At 37.4% G+C, this 27,789-nt stretch overlaps 2 protein-coding genes across 8 annotated transcripts in view; one reads left to right on the forward strand and one right to left on the reverse strand.

The window, feature by feature from the left end:
- Window positions 1-1,756: 1,756 nt before the first annotated feature.
- Window positions 1,757-27,782, reverse strand: LOC135472437 (myogenesis-regulating glycosidase-like). 3 transcript variants are annotated; one of them, XM_064751944.1, is made up of 4 exons: window positions 16,407-18,251; window positions 14,708-14,741; window positions 11,244-11,589; window positions 1,757-8,359 (listed from the first exon to the last, which is right to left on the reverse strand). In XM_064751944.1, the coding sequence occupies exons 2-4, from the start codon at window positions 14,722-14,724 to the stop codon at window positions 6,368-6,370; spliced, it is 2,355 nt and encodes a 784-aa protein (XP_064608014.1). In that variant the 5' UTR covers window positions 14,725-14,741; window positions 16,407-18,251; the 3' UTR covers window positions 1,757-6,367. The 3 variants fall into 3 exon arrangements, with proteins under 3 accessions (XP_064608014.1, XP_064608012.1, XP_064608013.1); XM_064751942.1 differs by lacking the exons at window positions 14,708-14,741; window positions 16,407-18,251 and adding an exon at window positions 27,648-27,782; XM_064751943.1 differs by lacking the exon at window positions 16,407-18,251 and having other exon boundaries at window positions 14,708-15,758.
- Window positions 12,123-27,789, forward strand: part of LOC135472436 (zinc finger RNA-binding protein-like) — a 44,971-nt gene continuing 29,304 nt past the window's right edge. For 2 of the 5 annotated variants that reach the window (XM_064751937.1, XM_064751938.1), the window contains exons 1-2: window positions 19,753-20,000; window positions 20,571-20,687. In XM_064751937.1, coding sequence (XP_064608007.1) covers window positions 19,962-20,000; window positions 20,571-20,687 — 156 coding nt within the window. In that variant the 5' untranslated portion in view covers window positions 19,753-19,961. Of the gene's footprint in view, window positions 12,272-12,763; window positions 12,927-19,314; window positions 19,710-19,750; window positions 20,001-20,570; window positions 20,688-27,789 lie in introns of those variants that run through there. The other 3 variants (XM_064751940.1, XM_064751941.1, XR_010444529.1) reach the window with 3 other exon arrangements.

The raw sequence follows: 27,789 nt of genomic DNA on the forward strand, positions 1-27,789 counted from the left end.
TAGGTTCCTGGCAAAATATGGGAACCGGACAAAACATGGAGATCTGGCAAAACATAAATACATAGCAATTGGACAAATTGTGGGAACCAGACAAAACAAAGGACAAAAGCACCGCGGACAAAAACCCTGGCGGACAAAAGCCCCATCATCTTAATTAACTGACACAACATATCCGACAATCTAACAAACATAATGGTAAATACTTGTTGACTGGAATTCATGTAGTGTGACTTTGTTTTCCATCTAAAAATGTCATCAAAGCGTATGACCCAGTTTGTCACTCGGGTCCAACAGCTATCCTCTCCTAAGTATTGCACACGTACGTTTTCAGAACAATATACATCAACATGGCATACAGGTTTTAGCTTACCACCATGCACAGTATCACCTCGCAGCTACCAAAAGGTATGCATTTTGAGTTGGTTTACAGGAATCTTTTTTTGTAATTTTGTGTTCACTATAATGGATGTATTTAAACATTTTGATTATTTAGAAATTTACACCGCATCATATAGTTCAAAAGAAAAATAAGAATAAAAAATAATTTATTTTATTATAATGAATAAAAAATAATTTATTTTTTATAGGTTACTGTGTATTTTTTTCTCTTTTTTTATATGCCCTACATGGATGTATATAATGAATAAAATGAATCAGTGGTTTCATTATTAAATCGGAAGCATGCTATATTAATCACGTAAATTAAAATTTATATATTATTCCCCTAAATCAGGAAAAATGACAGTTGGCTGCATCTTTCTAAATATCTACTCTTTTGAAAAAAAAAACAAAAAAAAAAAACAGACAAATTTTGTTTTGTTTGTTTTGAAGGTTAAACAATCACTGCTTCAAGTATTTGGAATCAACCATTTTCTTTAGAGCTGTTAGACTATAGCATGTAAATTATATTTCCAGGATAGGAATAATTGGCATACACATAAGATATATAAGATACACAAGCTCCCATACAGCAACTGGCCAGCAACTTGTAGACTTCTTCAGTTTTCAGATAAGCCGATCAAACATTCTGTATACCATTGAGAGATATATAGCTCTTTCTGATGTCATCAAAAACGGTTAGAATACATGGAGATGGAACGAGTAAGAAGGGTTTCTATTCATTGCAAACATGTATTGAAATCTGAAATGTCAATTCAGGAAGAGTGTTTTAAGCTTTCCCCAACAAGCAACAACTTCATATTTTACCATATACACTTAATACTGATCCACGGGCTTGCGTTCGCCAGAGTTCTTGTCTGCCAGGGGTTTTGTTTGCAGGGTTTTCATCCACCAGGGTTATTGTTTGCCGGGGCTTTTGTCTGTCCCCCAAAATAAGGGAACCTGACAAAATATAAGTACAAGGTAAACACAAGACTGACTCCAAACAAAATGCATGGAGGAAGCATGCCAAACATGGGAACAAGGCAAAAAACTGAAAATTGAACTCCTTCGTACAGGTGTGTGCGTGTATTTATTAACTTGGTTGTTGCTTAATGCCACGTTCATGTTTGATTATGGTAAATTTTATGGGTGGAGGAAATGAGCGAGCTTGGAATAAACCACCTAACCTTTGGCAAGTTACCAACAAACTAGTCTCCCACATGTGGCGTACAGATAAGCATGCGGTATTAGTGGAAGACAAGTGGTTGTCAATTATACAAGCTGTCGTCTGAGCACAGCTGATTGTTTATTGTCACCAAGGTGCCACAAATAGTGCTTTATAGGGAAAGTCAAATACAAAAATAACACAGACATGGAAAATCTATAAGGTACTTTAATAGCAAATGCATATGTAATTAAACCCATAAAGATAGGAGCTAACACACAGGTGTATGATTTAAATCAGTTCAGAAGGGACAATACAAACTTTAAGGGATAAAGAATTGATTCTGACTGGCTGGAGTGAGAGATAGACAAGCCCAGGTTATGAATAGCCTAAGCTGAATTTTACGTATGGTACATTTATTCAAGCATGACCTGGGATTAAGGGACGTCTTTTTACCCCAGGTGTGACCAAGGCTGCAGGGTTTAACACACGTCCGGAGAGGAAGGTAGCATGACATGGACTTGAACTCACAGCGACTGCATTAGTGAGAGGCTCCTGGGCCATTGTGCTATCCTCCTCATTCAGTTTTATATTCAATAACATAGCCCAACATTGACAGCCATACACTGGAAATAAATGTTCTCATTTTCTGGAATGTACAACTGTAACATTAATTCAAGAGCTACATTTCTCTAACTACACCAAACTAAGAAAGCCTACCAATATATTTTATACAATTGATACTGAATGAAAATACTAAGCATGTCCGCCTTATACTGATCCAAAATGCTACCTAGGTTATATTAACATAAGCCCTGTTGTATAAGTCCGATTCCTGTAACTTGTTTTATAAATTTTTTAATTTAAAGAGTCTGTTGTGACGTTTACCTGTGTTTTGAACAGTTTCCTCACAGATCACATACTCGTAAAAAAAAAAAAAAAATCTTAACCTCTCCAAATACATGTTGAACTCACATCAACCTTTACACCTTTATTTAAAGGTGTGATACAGGTGATTTTTGGCCAAAAAAATCCATATTCGCTGATTAAATCAAATTTTCTGTATCTACCAGAGTAGCTCAAATTATTGTCTATCAGCAAATATCACACTGGTACCTGTGTTATTTATATTGTTAATATGATTCTAAAGTTTGAAAAGTTACAATGTGACCCGCTTCATAATTTTAGGAACTTCACGGCTGATTTTGAATGGTAACACATGCACAGATGAGACTGATATTTTGTGAAAGGTAATCAGCTGGACTATTCTAAAATAGCAAAAAATTCAGTTGAATTTGCCGTGACAAAATTATCTGGTATTGCCTCTTTCAGCAAAATATGGATAATCACTATACATAGGTACATGTACACTCTGATGCTTCTGTTTCAATATCAGTGGGTTGTTTAGCAATGCCACAGCAAGATGCTTATGCATTTTAACATCCCATCCACATGACCAACCAGATTTCCCACACTGCACATTTACTGTTGTTTGATGTGGACACAAATGCACCAAGCCTTGGTAGAACTCCTCAAAAATAGATGTATAGATCTATCAACACAGACCTATCTCACAACCTCAAAACCATACCCATATTTTTCATGCCTATAATAATCAATAAAAAAAAAATTTCAGTATTCTCCCTATTAAAAATTTAAATCTGTAGACAGCAATATTAAAAATACATTCAACAATACTGACAGCAAATACTTCAAATTGGTGTCTTAATTCTTTTTTACCTTGAAGCATGTTAAAAATAAAACTCAACTATCTATTTAAAACTGCATGCAGAACTCAAACTTTTTCTTTACAAAAACCTGTTCCAAAGAATTCAGGCGAGCTAAAAATAGTACAATAGCCTACATGTTCTTGATGTTTAAAATAGTCCAGCGTATTCACACAAGGGACGCTGACAAACAACCCATCAATTTGAAATGTTACGCTGGAAAACATTCACAGGTGTGAAGCCTTACTCACAACACAGTCCCATCAAAAATTAAAACTGCTGCTACTGATAATGTATACAGAAGATGAAAACCGTATGTAACTACATGTATATACTGTAACTACAATTCAAATATCATTTGAAAAACCTTGACAAGTGTAGAAGTGAATAACACATTTTATGTACCATATATTTACAGTTTAAATGAAGAAATGAAGTGGTGTTTATAAGTGAAACTGAATACAAGTATAATTTTAAATAATACAAAAAATATTTATACATGTTCACCTACATGAATGGGTATGTGAGATTATAATATCATTTTAATACCTTACAAAAAATACCTTAATGCCTTACAAACCAAATACAGTACACCAAGTAAATTGTACTAGAAATTCTGCCAAAAAAAAAAAAAAAAAAAATATATGTACCTTGCATTTCTAACAGCCATGCTGAGATTTTTTTAACATGGGTAGTAGACAATTCAAACAGTGATTTAAATGACATACACAGGGACATCAAAATATTTTTTCAAATAATACAGAAAGTTCTTTTTTGTTGAAATTTTAAATGAAATGTTAAAAAATTCTTTAAAAATCACACACCATTTTACGTACTGTATAAAAAACCTTTTCGCTTGTACATAAAAAAGAGCAACCCTGACTTAACCTTAATGCACCTGATTAATCTTACTTCGGAGAGAATTGACAATGGTTGGTGAACTCAAGTCCTTCATGAAGGTATCCAATTTTGTTTCTGTCAATACAAAACAATAACCTCCAAAATAAACATTTTATAAATGAATCCCATGTGATCCTGAGTGAAGGCTGAGAAACCTCAGCATCTACATGTATGCCATTACTTTGATATTCATTTCCTTTCAAAACTTTTTTAGAAACTTCTAAGATTTTGCCATTTGCAGATGTACATGTATACAGTGAACCATATGAAAGTACACTTTAAACATTATTTAACAAAACATGCCAGATATGTGTACAATTTTTACACTAGGAAGTAACATGTATAAAATTGAGATTGTGGCCTGCCTACAAAAGCACCAACCATAAATATGAAATGGCCACAGAGAGTCAACTATCTATCATTCAGTATTTACACACAGGTCTCTAAACTGTCACCATATATAATCCATAAATCACACACAATCCACTCTGCTGTGTAAAATCAACCAGCCCATTCTTTGAGTACAGGACTCACAAATAATATACAGAAGTTTACTCTTTATGACAATAAATCACTGTGTAAACAGAACTTTCAATACTGTACCCACCATTACTTTCTTTTAACTATAGTTGCATATACTTTACCTTGCTGTGACATGGAGTATTCTAGTTTACAACGTAAATTTAAGACTAAGAAACACATGGTGCTTATGAATGTTAACCGAAATGGTTTCAAAGTAAGTTTCATCATGTTTATGTAAGCATATAAAACATGTAATAAAGGGAATGGATGGGCAGTAGTGATACCCAGCAATGGAAATCAGCTTTGGCTCTTTTTCACTGTATACAAATATATGTAATACTTTCCAATATTCCAGCACAAAAGTTGCTTGTATAAATACAGGATCTCTTTCATAAAGATATTTATCACATAACCTTACATAGTTTATACAGGAATGATGTGAATGCCTTAACCCTTGTGCGGTTGGCGTGACTGTGATGAAGCAAGTGCTATCAGAACAGTGCAATGAACCAAAATTATGCAAAATGTACGTGTAACATACTGATACACAGAAAATATGTTTTTAGCAGTTATATATAAACTTGCATGTAAATTCCATGTCCACCTGCTTGGCATATGTCTCAACATTGTTCTGGCTGAGAGCCAACACTCCAATGTACAGTCTCATACAACAGTGTTTACAAAGCAAGATGTCTGAGCTCGAGCCTAGTCTGACGTGTTTGATCTCGTGTGGTCAGAACAGTATGATCACATCTGATCAGACAAATGAAGTGAAAGTGAGGTCACATTTGGTCAGGCAAATGTAGTCACACAGCATGTGGTCAGACATACATGTATTAGTCACAGTGTTGTCACATTTGGCCACACCAATGTAGTCACACAGTGTGGTCACATTTGGTCAGATTGATGAAGTCACACTGTGGTCATACTGATGTAGTCACACTCCGTGGTCAAATTTGGTCAGAGATGTGCACATGTAGTCACACTGCATGTGGTCAGACATATGCAGTCGCAGTGTGGTCACATTTGGTCAGATCAATGTGGTCACATTGCATCAGATAAATGAAGTGACAGCATGGTCACATTTAGTCAGACAATTTAGTATTGCAGTACGTAGTTCTAAGCTTGTACATGAGTAGTCACACACTGTGTAGTCAGATAGGTTTTGTCAAACAAATGTAGTCACAAAGCATGTGGTCAGACAAATAAAGTTAGACAATGTGTACACAAGTGTGAAGTCAGACAAATGTTTTTGCAACATGTGTGACCATACACCTATTTTTGCAATGCCTGTAGTCAAACAATTGAAGAGTGTAAGTGAATGGCAAGTGTAAGTTCAAGAGAAGTCTTCGGTGCTATGTTTGCCAACAAGTCCTTTGGCAACTAATGCTTACAGCAGTTTCAATAATGTAATTCTTGGAGAAAGGATAAATTTTAAACTAAGTTAAGAGTGAGGTGTATGAAATGAGTATGCATATAGTTCAAAACTGTTCACCTTGAGGTCTTTACAATGAGTAGGAATATGAACAAATGGCACATATTTAATAAGAAACTTTTGGAAAAAAAAAGCTAATTTTTATCACAGTTTTCTTGTCCATTACTTGGCAGTGTGACATCATGACTGGTGGGTGTCACTTCATAATTACATGGATTATCTGCCAGCCATACATATCTAGCTAGCTAGAAAATAAGGAATCTCTTCAAGGTTGATTCTGTAGTCATATATCCAGCGACCACCATCTAGGTCCAGTCTTTTCAGAGGGTCCTTCCATTTGCCAGAGGGTAAATAAATATTACGTTTCCGAGTTTTCTCACAAAGCACTGGAGCCACAAGAATATCATTGCCCACCAGGAACTCATCGCCTATACCCTGGGCGACAGCGTCCTGGGGATCCACCCACCAAATGGGTCGAATCAGGGGTGCTCCGTGCATGACCTCTTGGGCCAACTTGTTAATCAGTGGGATAATTGTCTTGATGTGGAACTGCGTCCAGTTCTTCAGCAGTTCAAAGTTCTGCGGAGTGAAACCGTGCGGAGGAGTGTACACTTTCATGACAGGCAAGAAGGCGGACATTTGAGTCCACCTGAGGAATAAATCCTCGCCCACTATGCCCTGGGACCAGAGTTCAGAGCCGTCTAGGGCCAAATATGGGTAGCCAAGAATCCCTGCAGTCAGCAGAGATGGTATAATGTCGGTTAAGCATCGATCAGGCCCCCTCATTTCTAGCCTGCCCATGATGCTGATAGCTATTGGCAGGTTCTGAGTGCCCATGCCAGAGTGCATTAAGGTCGTGTTGGTGAAATTTGTCACCAGATAATTGTACGTTGTGGTGTACCACACGGGATCAAAAGTCTCCTTGAACTGCGCCTTAAACGGCAAGATTCCTGATTCTCCATGTAAAAATTTGAAGGTGTGTATGCCAAATTTGGCCTTTAAAATCTTAAGCTTTGTAAGAAACCACTTCACAGCATCTGGATTAGAGATGTCCAGGTAGGCCAACTGGTCTCCTTGCCACTTGGTCAATCCTACAGCATCCCCTCCAGCATCGCGAACGAAATAATTCTTTCTCAATAAGTAATCAAAGTTTCTTGAGAGAAAATGACTGAAGAGGCTAACAGGCAAAGAGAGCTGGCAGCCATGAGAAGAGAGGTTCTGTAACATCAAAGTTATATCCTCCAGGTCTTCTGTCTTGAATGCCAAGTCTCCCAAATAAGTCTCCCAACCAAAGTCCAACTCTACCACCCCACAGGACTGAGTTGAGTTACTGTCCAGGAAGTCTATAAGATCCAGAGCCATGGCATGTAAAGGTTCAGTGACGTTGGTGAGGTTAACAGGCCCGATAGCCCATACTGGTGTCCGCAGCCAATCCCGGAGAACTGGCGTCTGTGGACTCGGAGCTGTGTTGAAGAACTGCCTCATGGCCAGGTGTGTGGTTTCCATATTGTCTGCTTTACACATCGTATAGTGCAGGTGGGACAGATTACCAGCCGTTTTTCTTGCATAGAAAGGATGGCGATACGAAGACCAAATGCAGAACTTATCAGGTAAATCGTTGTTCCAGCTCAGCAAAATGGGGTCTTCTTCGCTGGTGATGAAAGCAATGCCGTTGGATGCCAGCCAGTAGCGCTCCACCACAGATCCTAGCACCCTACCTCCACCAGGAACCAGGGGTACGTAAGAGAAGTTTTGGGCGGAGAGGGTATGATGTGACCCACGGATATTGGCCGACAATCCGTACCAGTCCAGGATGCCAATATCGTAACAATCCTTTGGCTCTATGTTACGATTCAGACTTTCCCAGGTGACATTGTAACAATGCATGGAGTTGAGTTTGTAGTAGAGGACTTTGAGCGAAGCACCATTTCTCCACCAGTAACACAGTTTGTTAATCTCCTCCCATTCATCGGAACAGCTCTTGGGTAGCTGCCAGCTTGGCAGATTCAGGCCTAATACCCCTTCCTCCACGGGGTCACTGCTGTCAAATGCCAGGTACAGCGTCCTCGTATCTTCCATAAAACGAAACTTTTGTCCGCTCAAGATTGCCAGCCTCTCTTCCTTGTAGAATGACCAGGTGACCAGCACCCCGACAAGAATCATCAGAAACAAAATTACCACAACAATCTTCAGTCCAAGTCCAGGTGGCCTTTGTCGCTTTTTCTTAATCTGCAAACACAGAATAAAACCATTATACAGCTAATCATTAATGAAATGGAAACAGTAAGAGAATGAAAGGGAGAGGAGGAATGGGAGGGGCAACAAAGACAAAGAAGAAGCAATGGAGACAAATGAGGGAGGAAATGGAAACAAAGGAAGGACAGGAGAGGCAATAAAGACAGAGGAGGGGCAATGAAGACAGAGGAGGGGCAGAATGGGCAATGAAGATGGAGAGGCAAAATGGGTAATAAAGACAGAGGAGGGGCAGGATGGGCAATGAAGACAGAGGGGCAGGATGGGCCATAAAGACAGAGAAGAGGCAATGAAGACAAAGAGGGACAGGAGGGGCAATGAAGACAGAGGAGGGGCAACGAAAACAGAGGAAGGGCAATGGAGACAGAAGGACTATGAGGATGGGGGACAAGGGGCAATATAGATAAAACATTGGGCAACACAACTCAAAACGCGAAACTGAGAAAATGTAAAGTTTCTGAAAAGCAAACAAAATAAAAGGCACAATCACTACCAAAAACCACTTTTATTTACTTTTATTTCTCACCCAAACTGTAGATGAGGTATACATGAGGCTTGATTTCAAAGCTGTGAAGTTTAATATGGATGCAGTAATGCTATGTTTTATGTAATACGTATACATTTCCTAGTGTTAATCATGACAAGATCGGATCTATATTAAACACATCTAATCAAATAATAGCCATAAAATCTACTTCACAAGCCATAAAACGCTTAAATGAAGATGTATTGCTCAGCACCAGAGCACAAACTGTCAGCAAAAAGGTGGCTTTTAATCACGACACTTCTCACTGCTCACAGCACCTGGAAGTTGTTCCCTTGCTATGACATGGCTGATGTGGTTTAGCAGTAGAGGCCTTACAACTCTAGTCTGACAAGCTTGCGGTGCAGGGACTGGCCTGAGCAGGGACAGCCATGACATAAGCCAGGGACAAGATGATTAGCCATCACACCACATCGCTGTATCCCACTGATAACTCCCAGAAGTGTGATGCGACCGGAAGACAATCTCCTCCTTGACATCCATGCCCCGTTCACATCAAAAACGTCATGGTGAAAATGTAGTTATTCAACATTCACTTACATCTTACTCTCTAACTTTTCTCAAACGTCACCCTCTTTACACTCATCAGCTGTTCTCTTACTCCATTCATTCTACACCTATACCTAAGTGCTGTTCTCTTTTTATCCTTCACCAACTCTACACTTAGCAGATGTTCTCATACTCCACCTACCAGATGTTTTCCTACTCTATCCATTCTACACCTAAGTAAAGTTATCTTGTTATCCATCACCAACCCCACATCTACCAGGCTAGTCTCCTACTCCATCCTTTCTACACCTAGGTATGGTTATCCTTTTATCGGCCCTGCACCTACTAGCTGTTCTTACACTCTGCCCATTCTACACCTAAGTACAGTTACCTTTTCATCCTCCACCCACTCCACACCTACCAGATATTCTCATACTTCACCTACACCTAACAACTGTTCTCATACTCCACTCATTCCACACCTAAGTACAGTTATCCTGTTATCCACTCTACACCTAACAGCTGTTCTCATATTCCACTCATTCCACATCTACCAGCTGTTCTTACACACTTATACCGTTAATACAGTTATCTTTTTATTCTTCATTTCCCCTACATATACAGATGTCAGCTCACACTCTCAGCTCACAATACACCATGTAGTTGTTCTCATATTTCAACAAGACTACACCCATTACACCATAGCTGTGTTCTCATTCTTGACGCACACCATAACCTGGAAACCAGGTAAAGACAGTGATTTTTAAACTTTCAGTTAATTTGTTTGCATTTATTTGTTCTATGTAGCAGTTAAACCTCTCTTCCTGGTCCATACGCATTAAATGGTGATATGTCACCAAAACCTTGTAAATGCACCCATCTAAAGAGTTCAGTGCCCTAAGAAAAGCAATAAGCTGTTGTACATGAATCTGACCTACATGTACATTGGTGAGTGAATTGTATTGCAGTTTTAAAAAATAAGAAAAATATAGTCATTTGCACTCTTTCGCATAGTAATAGAAATTTCTGGGTTGTACCTTTACAAGATTGAAAATCACACATACTGAAGTCAGCAGAATGAATAGATGCATTTATCCCTTATATGTACCAGAAGTATCCGGGTGGGTGGGAAATGGGGGAGGGGGGCCAAATGGTGCAAGGTATTTCATCACACATGAGTAGGTCAGTACAGGCATTTCTAAGATGTTTACTGCTCTGTACTTAAATGTTCCAACAGGAACTGACACAGGTTGCATGCATTCTTTGACCTGTTCGTAGCAAAATTCATGTACACTTGTAAACTGCTGTCATTAAATGAAAAAACAACAACACAATTTAAAAGTTTTTAAAATTTACAATGTAAAATTGGATATACAATAGTATTATAGTGAAACATTCCAGCAATTTCTCATATATCAAAAATATGTTTCTGAAATATATCACAATGAAAATTATTGGATGTTTTTGATTAGAGCCAGGACTTGATTATATTATTCTATATCTGTTAATACAGATACTTTTCCTAAATGTTTAAAAATATGTTACACATTGCTTTTAAAACATTAAGGTCACGCAGCTATCATAGCCATTATGTACCGTGTTATGTAATTCTAAAAACTTCAAAGCAAGAAAAACAAAACATTTTTACAACTTTGAAGTCTTTCTCCTTAACTTTCCCCAAAATTCATAAAGTGCCTAAAAGAAAGTTTAATGTCAAAATTTAAATTTATAGAGGTCGAGATGTACTTAAAAGGTGAGTAATAAAATGTAGATGTATGAATATCAAACTGGCTGTTGCCTATAGTTGTGGGTGTGGTCATTACTTACCTTTTTGAGAGATTCCCCAGGTATGTCGATGGTGGCCCGGACCAGGCTGGTGCTGTTCCTGTGTCGGAACATTGGCATATGTCTGTCCACCTGCACATATGATTCATTATTGTCGCTGTCCCCACTGACGTCACCGTTGTCCCCAGACTTACTAGCCTTCCTTTTCCCGTGATCCCTCTTGGTCGAGCCATGTTTTTTCTTGTGGGATGGCTTACTGTCGAACTTGACCACAGAGTTTTGTGGTTTGAAGTTGGCAGAGTGGCCATCGCCGTCCAAATTGTTCATTTCCACCTGCTCCGACGTGGCCGTCTTGGGCTTGCTAAGCAGTTCCTCTGCTTCCTGCTCACTATAAAAGATACCGAACCAGACAAAATCTCTGAGACAACTGCACCGACCAGGGCACTATCGAGACAACTGTCCTATAAATATAGACACAATAAATGTGTTTTGGCACGATGACATGCTTTCTATTGTTCCCCTCAAGCACCACAGCCAAACTTCTCTACAGTTAACTGTTTACATGCTCCAATACACAGACGGTCAGGTCGAACAGACATTCTAGTGAAAGCCAGATTTAGAAATCCAACATGTGACAAAAGCTCTGATAAGTTTGGGAGCCATACAATGTATAGGATGACTGTGTACAGGTGAACAATTTCCGACAGCCTCAGAACAGGCGTCATACGAATATCCGTGATTAGACATCGTGACTCATCAATTACAAACAGCAAGATTCAACAAATTACGTGTCTATGCACATGTGTAACTGGGACTAGGCCACAGTTGATATTTAATTTCTGAGAGCAACACCCCCTCCTCGACACCCTCTATCACATCCTTGAGGTGTTCGAAGGGGATCTTAAGCTAATAGGCATGATCGGTGTGTGGTTGTCTTATACAAGCCAAGACATTTGAAATGTGGTTGACAGCTCTGTGAACCAGCTGGATGCCTGGAGGCCTGATGATGATGATGTGATGTTCAATAGATTGGCTGACGGCTTTTAGCCAAGTCATTCTACAATTCACAGGTATGGTGTGACTTAAGATACATGTACAGGATGCCCTGAATTGACAGGCCTGAGGGCCTTACACTATGGCCAACAGACTAACCATTTACAACAGTCAGTATAGACTAACCATTTACAACTTACAGTACTTCATTTAAAGTTTAGCATTTTTCAAGTGACACATTTTACAAGATCCTTATTGATCACTTAAGAGCTTTTTGTGAAGTTTGATTAATTTCTCCTCAGAAAACCTTAAGTGCTGCATTCAAATCTATCATTTTAAAAGCCTTTAATTTGTCTATCTGAACGTGCATTTTCAAATACTAAACTTTAGGTAAAATACAGTATATCACTTACCAAATAGTATAACATGTACAATAGATGTGAGTATCTTAAACAGGTCATAGGTCATGTAAAAAAAAAAAAAAAAAAAAAAACGTATCGGTGCACCTTAAACAAGTCCTCAGAATCTCGGGTACTGCTACAGAAAGACGTTTTTTATCTATTTATCAGATTTTGGTTGGTCTGATATTATGAGATCATCTGAGTGTTGCTACGGCTCATGCATGTCCTGAGTTAACTTCTGCTGTATACAATCTACATATTCACTGAAGTGCTCAGTGAAGCAGCATATGCAAACCTTTCTCCTGCTGCCTGGTGGACCCTATCTATCAAGGTAAATATCTACAGACCAAACCTGCCTTATATTGGCTGCCTGTCAAAGGTAAGACATTTACCGATCTTATCAGTTTGGATATTTAACCTACACGTACATAAATGTACATGTACAATGACAGGTTTTAAAAAATATTTTATGTACACTATAAATACATGTATATTAAAACATGTCATTAACAATTAACATTCTCCAAACTTTCATTCAGGGTACATGTACATGTATGTTTGTGATTGTAATATATATATTTTCTACAGTATTGAAAATATCTGATATGTGGCCAGTTGTTTATTTACTTGTTTATTTGATTGGTGTTTTACACCATACTCCAAAATATCTCACTTATTGATGGCGCCCAGCACTATCATGGGAGAAAAAAGGGCAGAGCCCAGGGAAAACCCACAACCATCTGCAGGTTGCTGGAAGACCCTCCCACTTACGGCCATAGAATACGCATTGGTGAAAGGCTCCTGGGTCATTGCACAGTGCTTGCTTGCTTGCTAAACCCCTCGCTGACGGAGGCAATGCCACTTGTTTAAAACTACATTAATAATGCATGTAGTTAAGTTGGTAGGTACATGTATTACCTTTAGTCTGGACCAGTTTTAGTCTCGCTTACTTTGTATGAAGATGAAAAACGTACAACGAGTAAAGACGGACATAGTTTTCTATATTTTTTTTTTGCAAAAGTCAGCTCTGTGGCAAATTTTAAGAAAAGCTACCATGGCAAGCTATGAATTACATAATACTGATATTACTATAACTGTTATTGTCGTGACGTACACTTAGAAACAAACATGTCACATTACACATGCTCTGCAGATCAGATCCATGGTACGTTTTTGAATTCTGCAATATAATTCGGGCAATACGCAGAGCGTAAGCTTATTATACCATGTAGACGGTACCAAACAAACACAGCCAATAATCCTGTCTCACACCAAATCTTTTGATCAGACTGAAGTGTATCAGTCACAAGCACGTCCTATCTATCACGGGCTGAGATCACCACAGACATCAAGATTAACATTACATTACCTGAGTCTGACACAACGGCACGTATGAAACTGCCAAGCCAAAATCTTGATCAAACAGAAGGGTGTTTTGTGTGTTTCACACCACTTCTGTTAGTGAGATACTATATACACAAAAAAGTTGCTACGGTACTGAAAAAGCCAGGTGAATCAGTGCACTCTTTACATTACAGGTAGGTTATCTACATCTACCTTCCGTATCATTGTGCGTATCCTATATATGTATAATTATTACAAAACATCTCTCCACACTATAAACATGTAATGCCACACATTCTAAAGGCATCATTTTGTATTGCATGTATGATCTAGTAGAATTTTCCCGACCACCAGAAGTATGAGAATAGGTATAAAAATTCCACCCTTCAATCACAGCCAACAAATCTTACTTGTGTGTATATATCTATATATATATATATATATATCAACAGTATTACCTGATGCACTTTTGCTGCAAACCTGAATAGTTCCTGCTTCCGCAATTAGGAGACAAAAGTTCTGAAATCTGTGTTAAGACTGAAGACTTACACGCCAGCAATACATAATGATGCTGGTGAATTCTGCTGCAGAATAACCCCGTTGCAATTAATCATTCTTAGAAATACTATATGATGTCAAAGTATACACATATATCATATTACGCCTCAAAATTATGTCAAAGTATGTGTACATATAAGTAATTGCAAGCTGTTCCTTATAGATGTATATCAACAAAATATATACAACAAAAGAAAAGGGTTTAATTACCTGTCCATTTTGGTCATGGTTTACCTATTTAAAGCTGTGTAAACAAACAAGAATAATGCAATGCATTGAAGATGAAGATGTAATATTCAAATGGCTTATTGAAAAAAAAGGAGATAAAAGCAAAGCAGAATGAATGAATAATTAAGGCTTAAGGACACATCAGAAATATTTCAACCAAATCATGCCGAAAAAGAGAACCTGAAGATATTTTTAAATGATGAATAATAAATGCCATAATGAATGTCTGTAAGGAATGAAATTAAGAAATCAAAACTTCATGTTATCTGTAGATGCCGATGTAACTAAAAGATTTTTTTAAAAAATCTGTAACCATTTATTGAGGATTTAATTTTATTTAAAATATTTATCAAAGCTAGTCATGTAGATTAATTACCTGACTAAGAACCTCGGGCTAGTTATATAGGATATATTCTTACGCCCACCACATATACAGTATATCCAGGCTTCACAGAAAAATAGTGTTATATGTACAAAATTGTTCTGCTGCCTGATCAAAATACCACATTATTAAGATGCCACAATAGGTAATAATCTACCAGGAAACACCTGGTGAGAATGAGCTCATATTCCTAATGGAAAAGTTCTAACATCAGGTTAGTGCTGCTTTAAGTTAATAGTATGGCTAACAAGCTTCTATAATTCTACAACCTTTTTCGCATGTTTGCAAGGTGCTTATTCAAACATATTCTGAAGACATTATTCTGTGTACACTGATAAAATTATATTTTTGTGAATCCCTGAAATAAACCAATCCAAAACATGTAACTCAAATTAGAAAATGTGCATAAATTGCACTGAAAGTTGCTACTTCATATGCGAAAAGGTTGAGAAATTTGGATACATATATATACGTTTACATGCATGCTGAGGTGTCAATTTGATGATTAAGGTTCTAAGTACAACAGGCAGGCTGTTACATGCTCTGTATGTACACAGATCTAATGTTTACAAGTCCTAGTAACATAGTAGCATGGTTAGGAAAATGGCACGATGTCACAGACAAAGTTATTTTGCTCATTCATTCATCTTGTTTCAACTTTGCTCATGCATTTATCTAGAATTAGAACTTAATATGATCACTGTTTTGATAATCCATGCATTATGGAAATTTGCTTGAAGGACTAACTGTATTCTGTATTAAAGCATTCTTTCAAGAATTTCAAAATCTGTTCAAAATTAAGGTATTTCACCGTAAGTTGAACTTTTTAGAGTTTTTTTTGTGAATGATTAATTTCTTATCCGAAAAAAAAATTCAATGGTGTCATTTTAATTAAGGATTTTATGTACCTCCTAAGTGCATTTTCATATGCCAAACTTAAGGCCAAATACAACTAGTGAAATATTTCAAGCCTAGACTTAAATACATGTATGCAGTATAGAATGTTAGGTTTGTTAGTGGAGGAAACTAAAGACATGGAAAATTAGACATGTAGATGTGGACATACTAGTACACTAAACTTAAAGCAACAGCCAAACCAGAAAGAGCTGGACCAGAGTTGACCATGTGATTTAATTTGTTAGAAGTTACTCAGCTGCTGTCAGTGGGTGACACATTAGCTGCCCGAGCCAGCCATGCCATCCTTTATACATGTATTGATAATAAACAGTTTTCTTGACATTTACCAGCATACATGCATCTTTGAACTTTGAACTTGTTTCAATACAATGCACATCTAACCTTTGCTGACCTTGTGAATCTTCCCAAACCAATAAGAAACCAGTTAAAACTGAAGAGAAAAAGCTTTGTGTTCTGCAAGAGAAAGTTATGCGCACAGAATAAAATAATGCCTCACCAAAACTGACATTGGTGCTTAAGGAATTGTGTACATAAGTTTTGAATAAGCTAATATTTTAGCAATTTTAATGCCAATGTTAATATTGCATCCATACCCATAAATTCAACTACAAGCTGCAGTGTACACCACACGCAGATTTATATGCCAGTACAGAATAAGGGGAGACAACTAAGGAGTGAGACCCCGAGAAAAGATTTTTGTTACCCATGTGCAAACAACCAAGTTTGATGTAAACAACTAAAATGATACAATGAAAGAAAGCAGACATATAAATAAGACCCAGATACACATGTAGTTAAAAATCAATTAGTTTACCTCCTGGCATGAACTACTGTATGATTTTCTGTTTAAGAGCTCCTAAAACAAGGAAAAGAGAAACAGACATTGTATAATGTAAGATACATGTTGTACCCAACCATTCTGATCCATTATCTGATTTAACACTTTAACATTCCCACATAAAAGATTCCGTCAAATAGAGTAAGGGTAGATAATGATGAAACAAAACTGTGGGCAGAGTAGAAAATCATCAAAGATTTGCAGTATGTACAATGGAAGGCTGAGAAGTTCTTGACCTGAGGAAAGATTTGTCAGACATGGTGATGTTTCTCATTCCAGTAAGAGCATAATGATCTTAATGAAATGTAGTTTTCTTTATACTTGATAAGGGCCTGCTTAATTACTTAATGTACAATGAGCAGATAAGATGACTCATGGTCCCTAAGGCTGAGAGTTTTTCAGCTTCTCCTCGTAAAACACAGATCATCCATAAATAGAATAAGAGAAGACACTGAAAATATGAAACAGAACTGTGTGCAAAGAAAACTGAATAAAAAAAGAAGTCCAGGGTTCCCAAACACTGAAAAGAATTCAAGGAATTTTAAGGAACCAATAACCTATGTTTTCCAGCACTTTAAAGGATAATTCAGTTGACGTACACATCTTTATGAGGAGATTTATTTATTTGATTGGTGTTTTACGCCGTACTCAAGTATTATTTCACTTATACGACGGCAACCAGAATTATGGTGGGAGGAAACAGGGCAGAGCCCGGTGAAAACCCACAACCATCCGCCGGTTACTGACAGACCTTCCCACATGTGGCCGCATTAAGAGGAGATTAACAGATACTAAATTGGTAACTCAATCATTTATCTGTTAATTCTGCATCACCATCTCCATGTACAACCTTAACCACCATTATATAAGTGCAGATAATTAAGAATGGGTAAGCTTGAATCAAATGAGCTATCATACATGTAGCATGTGCAGGCAGAATAAAGGGAGACAACTGAGAGGTGATCCACATGGATGTGTTATTTGAGTTGCCCATAAGGCAATTAACCTGGATAAATTAAACATGATGGACAAAAACAAAATTATAAATGAAGCAAAGATTGACATAAAAAACTTTGATAATCCATGACCAGTTTACCTCTTTTAGTTTTCATATGTTAATTTGCTGCATTTTATCAGTGAGATTTTCTAAAGCAAAGAAACAAAAGGACAAACTTACATGTAAAATATCCCTTTATCATTTTGCTTCCTTTTGAATGTTAAGTTGTCTAGTTGCATACATGTACCAGTAATAATCTGCAGATGTTGGTATCTTATATAAAAAAACCTATGTTAACATGTATTAGTAGAGGCGTATGTCCACGTTAGTCCTAAAGTCTAAACCGTACACATGTACATGTAGTCAAGCATATTTCAGACACCAGCATGTCCAAATCCACTTCAAGCATTTAAAAATGGGTTATAACATGCATTCACATTTCTATGTGCTTGCCATCCACTGTAACTTTTCCTACAGTGGCCCATAACATGCATTAACATCTGGCACTTAATGCACAGTTTATACAGGTTTCTAAAAAGAAGCATTATGCTTGATAAAAAATAGATACATATGTGGTTACGGTACTCCATTCAACCAGAACTGCCAGTCAACCAACTTTATAGTATGGTTTTGTTTGGTTAGTTATATCACTGAAGCGAATTACATATACATCATCATTTGTGTTCAATTGATTTATATGAGGGTTAATGACACCATATATTTCCGTATCCTGCTATCACTGAGTAACCATGTAACTATTATTATTTAACTATTTATTAACCAATTAATAATTCACCCTATCATAATGTCAATAGTACACACAAAAGCAATGAAGCATTGTGACACCCAAATTCCTGGAGACACAGAATGTATGGTGAAAGGAATCAATGTCCCGAGAACAAATTAGTTCTGTACCCACCACTATCACCACCACATGTAGATTGGTCAGTCGTCACAAATAATATATACAGTACCACAACTTATATTAGAATACAAATGAATTCAGAAAATACTGGAGCATGCAATTCCATGTAGAGTACATGTGTGTAATCTAGCATGTTTGATTGAGACTGTGGAACCAATAATACTAGTGGAAAGTGGAAATCAAATCCAATGCTGAGGGTAGTATAACTTGTTCCATTGATTTATTTATGTATTTATTTGATTGGTGTTTTACGCCATACTCAAGAATATTTCACTTATACGGCGGCGGCGGCGGCGGCGGCCAGCATTATGATGGGAGTAAACCTAGCAGAGCCCGGGGAAAACCCTCAACCATCCGCAGGTTGCTGCCAGACCTTCCCATGTATGGCTGGAGAGGAAGCCACCATGAGCTGGACTTGAACTCACAGTGACCACATTGGTGAGAAGCTCCTGGGTCATTATGCTGTGCTAGCACGCTAACCAAATGAGTCACGGAGGCCCCCTTGTTCCAGAGAAGGCTTCCACAGACAGGGCAGTTCAGCCTTCAGTGATAGTATTTCATTCTCCCCAGATTTCTGATTATGTCAGGTGTGTCTTACAGCACACCTAGACTTTGTTTGCTAGGCGTGGGAGTGTGAGAGTATACCTTAAATTTGACAGCCTTGTACTTAAACACTCTCATAAATTTATTTCCGCTGCGTAATAGTAATAAACCATTTTTAGACAGACCTCAGTACATGTATTTTCTTGTCCCCCTAATCGATTGCAATTGGTAGATGGTTTAACAGAACCAGACCCACACATGTAGATATCAGCGGTTCTAAGTAGATAACGAGAAGGTGAAGACGGTGAAACGGTCACATATCTTAGTTGGGAAGGACTGGACGGCTTGGGCCAGACTTTCCCCGCACTTAAATAGTAACAGGTAGGTATGTTCAACGTTTGTATTAACTAGCTGTCGCCTACTGCACATTCTTAACACTGGATTTCAAACTGGTGAGAATGCCCTGGTGAAGGCAGAGGTGTTCTACAAGAAAATTGACTGTTTAATTGTCAACAACTATAATACTGTGCTTTTAGTGTATTGTTTTCTACCTGATAACATTAAGAGAGGGGAATATTCGAAAGAAAAAAACTTGCAGGAGTTAAAAATCTCCATGTTGCTCACATAGCAATAATGTTCGCAGGCATCAACTATGTAATAACAGGAGCAAAGGTAAGTTGTTAAAACTCTCTAGGTCATCTTACAGTTACCTCTTCTAAGTTTGAAATGATATTACAGTTATTAGCAGCATATAACTGTGGTAGACAAATGTGTTTCCTGTGTAAATCTTTAACAGTCACAGTCACTTATTTGGCAACAAATTATGTACACAATCACACGTATGTACATAAATGTACACATGTACATTTATCAATTTCACTTGTCAAGAAATAAATTGCCACTGCTTTATGCACATGTACTTCATCATGTATGCAGCCTTAACACGTGACAGGTACACGTAGAAATGTTGTACATTATTACTGTGGATCATGGAAAATTAAAACCTTTGTCTACTTTGTGGTAAATTCTATTTATTTCTTTATCTGATTGATGTTTTACACTGTACTTACGAATATTTCACTTACACCACTGCGCCCAACTTTATGGTGGGAGGAAAGCGGGCAGAGCCCGGGGAAACCTGTGACAATCCACAGGTTGCTGGTACGTATGCCTGTGGTAAATTCTATGTATCATGACCCAACTACATGTACATGGCATTGTTTATTTTGCCTGTCCTCACAGACGAATCGTTTAAAGCGATCTTCAGCAAGCCCTGGCTACGCCTCAGACTGGCTCCCACAAAGCCCCTTGTTTCTGATTAACCCTGCTCAGTTCCAGCCTGTTCTCCCCAGCAAAAAGGTAAGGACAAAGTACAGGTACATACATGTACACCTCCAGGTCTCTTCCAATCAGACATTTGTGATGATATTCATATATAACTGTATTAGGTTAATTTAAATTTTAGTACTCAATAGGTCATGCAACTACACATGCAGATACAAATTTAATAATATTTTGTTATGAAAATTACTTAAATAATCACAAAAATTATTTCATACCATGATCCTGATCATACTTACCAAGTTGATATACTGTTCTAGTATGGCCCTGACCACACCACAATGTTACATGTATAATGGGTCATAATGTGCACTACAAAGTATATACCATGGTGTTATAATACATGATTACCATGACCTGTTTCATATATATGTACCATGGTGTTACAATGTGTTACCATCACCCTGTTCATACACCAATGTGTAATAATGCGTTGCCATGAACCTGATTACAAAGAGTATACCATGGTTATGTCATCCATGATTGCCATGACCTGCTTCATGTAAAAGGGTGTGATAATGCCTTTTAGTTACCATGACCTGGTTCACATACCGTCTCATTATAATGCATTACCATGACCCGATGCCATTTTGTTGCAATGTGTTACCGACCTGACTCATACACCATGATGTGGTAATGCGTTACCATGACCTGGTTCATATACCCTGATGTTATAATGCGTTACCATGACCTGGTTCATATACCCTGATGATATAATGCATTACAATAAGCTGGTTCACATACCATGATGTTATAATGCGTTACCATGACCTGGTTTATATACCATGATGTTATCATACATTACCATGACTCGGTTCGTATACATGTGCCATTTTGTTACAATGTGTTACCATGACCTGATTCATACACTGTGATGTTATAATGCATTACCATGTCCAGGTTCATATACATGTACCATTTTGTTATAATGCATTACCATGACCTGATTCATATACCGTGATGTTATAATACGTTACCATGACCTGGTTCATATACCGCGATGTTATAATGCGTTACCTTGACCTGATTTATATACCATGATGTTATAATGCGTTACCTTGACCTGATTTATATACCATGATGTTATAATGCGTTACCTTGACCTGATTTATATACCATGATGTTATAATGCATTACTCTGACCTGATTCATATACCGTGATGTTATAATGCATTACCATGACCTGATTCATATACCATGATGTTATAATACGTTACCATGACCTGGTTCATATACCGCGATGTTATAATGCGTTACCTTGACCTGATTTATATACCATGATGTTATAATGCATTACCATGACCTGATTCATATACCGTGATGTTATAATGCATTACCATGACCTGATTCATATACCATGATGTTATAATACGTTACCATGACCTGGTTCATATACCGCGATGTTATAATGCGTTACCTTGACCTGATTTATATACCGTGATGTTATAATGCGTTACCATGACCTGATTTATATACCATGGTGTTATAATGTGTTACCACATTAATGATTATACACGTATTCTTTAAACATCGAACATAATTTGTTTTCATGTCCACAGTTACCATAGGCTGTGTTGCGGGAATCCTGATTATATATTGATGTGTTATAATTACACATAATAACACATAGTATAATTACACATTATAACACATAGTACAATTACACATGATAACACATGGTATAATTATAACAGGAGCTAACCTGAAAAACAAGCATTACTGAAAAGCCTCTACTGTATTGTTGAACACCAAATAATCTCATGGTTCTTTGTTGACCTTACAAGTCTCACTCTCGTCTATGATTTGACACGCCCACCTTCTTGGATTAAGACATATTGAACGAGTAGCACATGGTCACACTGATCATATTACACATACATATACCCACAAATAGATAGGTTCCTCACGACTATTATGACAATCTACAACATAAAGAACATACCTCACAGACAATGCTTCCATTGCGGCGACAGCGTAGATGCTCATTAGACGTTACATTTACTGTTAATTTAGAATGAAGCAAAAAGTTACATGACAAGTTGAGAAGCACAACACTGAATCAGCATACGAGGAATACATGTACTAAGTATGCGACAGATTAACCCCAGAGCGGTGTATCTAGGTTAAGCTAATGCATGAACAGGTGTGTGTATGGCCACGAACTCAGGGTCTTCTCTATACATGATGTGCTCAGGCCAAACTAGTTAGGAATTACCAACACAACACACACTCCAGCTACTATCTGGTCTCTCTCAGCTGATAATCACCCTCCCAGGGGCCTCGTGCTACTTCTTGGAGTTCAAAAGCGCAGTTATGCAGAAATCTTTCACAAGAGCTGATATAAGTGGGCACTCTGGAAGAGTCAGCTAATTCAACTACAGGTACATGTACATTGCAAAGTTTTTTTCTCGACGTCTGCTAAGAGCGTAAGCTTCTGTCCACAAAAGCATTGTACGTTTGCTGTATGTACGTTTAGATGTGGAACTAACACATATACAGTACTTCGCCACAATCAGTACATAAAGGCAACCATACAGATTACTGTATTTCACCTAAAATTTGGTATATAAAAATGCACTTTTAGAATCATATATAGGTCTAAAAAGATATTTTTCAAGCCAACTTAAGTTTTTCTATTATGGAATTAATTAAACGTCACCAAAACATCGTTAGTTGCCCTCCCTTCAAACCAATTAGAACCAGGCAAAAAAAAAATGTCGCTCGAGAAGTGATAAACTTCAGGTGAAAAACAGTATATTAAAAACTCCTTTTTACGTCTGCAGACATGAACACATGTACATAAGGCCATGTTTCACAAAGCCCTTTCAGCAGTACTTCAACGTTACTATGGTAACATTATGCCACCATTATCACCTGCAAGTAACTCTACGATGGTTTCGTCAAACTGGGCCCTGGTATGTCAACATCAAAGCAATATTAAATGCTGCAACTCTATAAGCATGGTTAAACAGATCTAGACTCATTCACAAAACAAACTTGCCATGCATACAAAAAAGGATGTTCTTGGGTATTATGACACTCTAAATTGTGTTACTGTGGAGATAACCATATGGGAGACTTGCACCTTGTCAGCCATTCAACATGCAAAGTGGCTAATTGCCAGTTTAACAGTCCACTGTTTTCAGACTCGCCCATTGTATGACATGTGTAGTGTGTTTGAGAATGACTATATGTTACAAAACACATACATGTAACCTATACAAAGTATACAGCGCCATGTTAGCGCATCCATTATTACACATATGACAATGTATATATCTTCACATCATAATATCCATGTACGCCTAAAACACTTGTGTAGGAATACTATTCAATTCTATGTAAGTTAAAAAAAACACGCAGCACAAAAATATTATTTCCAAGTTTGCAAGGCAAGACCATTTTCCACTGGATGGTACAATAACAATTATGTGTCAGGGCTTTATTTTCTTCATTTTTACCAGAATCTAAATGGATTCACTAGGATCAAGTCCAAATCCAGTACTACAAAAAATTGCTTCAAGACTTCAATGCGTATATACTAACCTTGATGATGTGAAACAATGTACATATACACTATTGTCATGAAAACATGAATTTGAATGTGATTTTTTTAAGAGATTTTTACGGGAATTTGATTCAAGGAGTCATGATGAGAAGCCGATTAATGAATGTCCATTGAAAGGAAAGCCCTCTGTGTACAATGGTCAACATCCTTTAAGCAGAATTTCCACACACCAAGACCACACCGCATTCATGACATCACATCTTGTGAGCCTTAGCTCCATTCAAACAACTTTATAAATGTATACACCTTTATGGACACGTATGTAATGTTGTGGTCGACAAGCAGATGCTGGCCTTGTGAAGATGTGTCCACAGGCAAAGAAAAAATAAACAAAAAAAGTTGTTGGTGTTGAAGCAAAATAATGCAATGCTATTCAAATAATTACAAACTGGTTCAACTGTCAAAAGCTGAAAAGCTGAAAATGAAATCCTATTAACTTAACTATTACCAGCTCTGGATTAGACTTTACCGTGCCATATCTCCGTATACAAAAACAAAGAAAGGTGATTAACATAAAGATGATGGATTTCAAGCACAAGTTTTTGTTATGTGAACACATCATATTGATCTTCATATCTTGGAGCTGTATGGTAATCTATTATACCAGTGATAACCTGTATTATCTGGATACAGTATTACATGCACATCAAAAACATGTGATCAAAGTGCATACATGTATGGTAAATGACATAATTTTTTTTTTTGTAAGAGGCCAAAAATCTCATACGATAATACTTTTGATGGTGTAATGGACATATTTCCAGTAGGATATAGTAACACCGTCACCAAACATCTCAAAAACCAACACAGCTTTCACAAATGCAAGGATCAGGCAAAATGAGCAATCATTTGGAGCAATGAGAAACTTTAGGTCATTTGACAGGCATGTACATGTATACAATTATATAGTCAAACACACCATATAATTCTTTTTCTCCATTGTCCATAGGATAATATACATATTCAGGCATATTCATATCTTAGGAACTGTTGTAGACCAACAGTTACACAACATTAAATGTTACTACTAAGAAGTGCACAGGTGGAACAATCCACCCACCAGTAATCGTGCAACACAGTTTTATAACATGTCAAACGTAATTTTTTGCATGCAGGTTTACATGTCCCTTTTTTGATATAGGCAAAGGCTGAAGAGTTCTAAGCATCAATGAGAAATGAACTGAACATCAAAACTGATGGGGAAAGAACACACAATGGCTTAGTTTATCAAGGAGCATCAGTATAGATGTAATTCCAAATTATACTGCTTAGTTATGGTTGATTGGTTTGTTTGAGCTTTAATTAGCTCAAGTTAGCCTGGCTCCACTGACCAGAACCGGGCACTGGTCATATTTGATTTCATGAGGAAATTTTCACTTACATTGTACCTTTAGGTCTCAAAACAGTCATAACGTTGGTATACACTGAATGCCCACATCATCCTCTTTTCAAAGATGTTAAAAATGACAGACAAACCCTCCTGTACCAATAACAGCCGTTCAAATTTTTGAATAGACCGTACCCTGTTCATTGAACTTCTTTGTCAACAGTTTCTTATTCATAGCCAGCTTCTACTTTAGCAAGGCCTAAAATTCAAAATACCGCTACCCCATTTCTTCTAATTTTTAGGACAAATACAAGTAGTGCTGAAAGCAAAAAATTACATTTCTCTCTTAGTTTTGGGGGAAAGTACACATATGAATATGCTGGTCATTAGATGTACTAAGCACATGGGAAAAAAAGAAACCAAATATTCCTGCTACTATTACATGCATATTGCTTAAAACAAGCAGATTAGGTGTCCCAAAAATTAGAAGAATGATGGTAAAGTTTGAAAGTTTTTTTTACAGTTAAAAAATGCTCTACCAATGTAACATGACCCAACTTTTCTACTGGCCAGATGAATTGAGGAATCAGTACATACCAAACATTAGGAGAGGCTTCAGCTACAAACTGAACATTTTCTACTGGACCAAAGACTCTACGTAGAAAGACCTCAGATATAACGACTCCTTCAGTTACAGAATACTGAAACCGTCACACCAGTACTTGGTTTATGTACTTATGGTGAACGCCAAGCAAGAAATTACCATGACTGACAATGCTACAGAGACTATAGAATAGAAGAGACTAGCTCTGTCGGGCTATGATTACGTATACTATCACAGCCCTGTCATGTTCCATAAGCTTACCTTGAACACCTTCCTTGCTGGCTTTATCATTCACACTACTGCTGGGCACCAAATACATGTAATTTGTCTGTCTGTGGTCATAGTCGTTTTAGCTATCAATTCCAGGTTGGTGTTCCCATGTGCTATCACTAATAAATCCACACAATCATGAAATTAGTGGACACTGGATAAATTCTAACTCCGACTGACATGTTTGAATGCATACTCCTCACACCCCATGCATGGGATATAACTACTGACATCACTAGCAATTAATATATTTTATACATCTTGTTTAATCTACTCTTTAATTGTTTGAGGATTTTTTTTATTCATCAACATTGATTATGGGTTTCCTCTATGTCATTACTGGTGAGACCGATCATAATCAATTATCCAGTATGCGTGTCAAAAGGTCTAACTGGCCTAATAGTGGCAGTGATAACTGTATACATGATTCGCTTCACTGTGAGGAGTATGCATTCAAACATGGTGGTTGGAGTTAGAATTTATCCAGTTTCCACTAATTTCATGCTTGTGTGGATTTATTAGTGATGACACATGGGAACACCTAACTGGAATTGATAGTTGAGACGACTATGACTACGGACAGACAAATTATTTGGTGCCCAGCAGTAGTATATTAAAGCCAGCAAGGGAAGTACAGAGGTGTTCAAGGTAAGCTTAGGGGAAAAAGAGAGGGCTGTGATAGTATACGTTATCACAGCCATATAGAGCTAAGAAGAGACTAGGCATACAGTTTCCGTTTAAACCATTGAACAGAATTTTCTGTATTTTCGTACAATCAAAGCATGTAAAGAAAATATCGGTACATTCAGGTTTATTACTTCCTTCAAAGCGTTATGGTTTTTGAACGTTTTTAAATTTTAGGAGATTTTTTCAAATCTTGTGTTAGTCCAACATCGCGACCCTAGAGCCTACTGATCAATGGTTTTGACGTTTGTCGTGTGACCAGTAAACGTCAAATACTAAATAAGTGTTCCCGCCAAATAAGGACTGGTTCGGACTGGAGTTTCGTGGCAGGAAAACTTCGGTAGATCTCAGTATTACTGACACCGTTACTGTCCCCGCAAATGCGTCTATGTTTGGGCAGTGGAAAAATCAGCTGGTGATGACTGATGCGCTAGTGTGCAAGGTGAAATCTGTGAAAATAAAATCCAATGACCAACATGTCAGTCTCAGACACGTATTGAAAAGTTCTTAACTATTATCTCTCACCCCATGGTATTTGTCAGCCTATAGATGATATGTGCATTCCCACCAACCTCCTGGCGAATAACGTACGGGGCACTCATTATGTGAGAATTAGAAGTTTTTGTCTTCATCCTCCATGGATTTCAGAGGAGGTTTGTAGCTTCCG

Source organism: Liolophura sinensis, chromosome 8 (genome assembly GCF_032854445.1).
Source record: "Liolophura sinensis isolate JHLJ2023 chromosome 8, CUHK_Ljap_v2, whole genome shotgun sequence".
Lineage (NCBI taxonomy): Eukaryota > Metazoa > Mollusca > Polyplacophora > Chitonida > Chitonidae > Liolophura > Liolophura sinensis.

What these genes read in the sequence shown, in the direction of transcription:
- LOC135472437 (XM_064751942.1), bottom strand. Translation starts at nt 27,754, where the DNA reads ATGAAGACAAAAACTTCTAATTCTCACATAATGAGTGCCCCGTACGTT. An exon ending in AGGCTGACAAATACCATGGG is followed by an intron (nt 11,590 to 27,647) that starts GTGAGAGATAAT and finishes TATCTTTTATAG; the next exon opens with TGAGCAGGAAGCAGAGGAAC. An exon ending in CTGGGGAATCTCTCAAAAAG is followed by an intron (nt 8,360 to 11,243) that starts GTAAGTAATGAC and finishes CTGTGTTTGCAG; the next exon opens with ATTAAGAAAAAGCGACAAAG.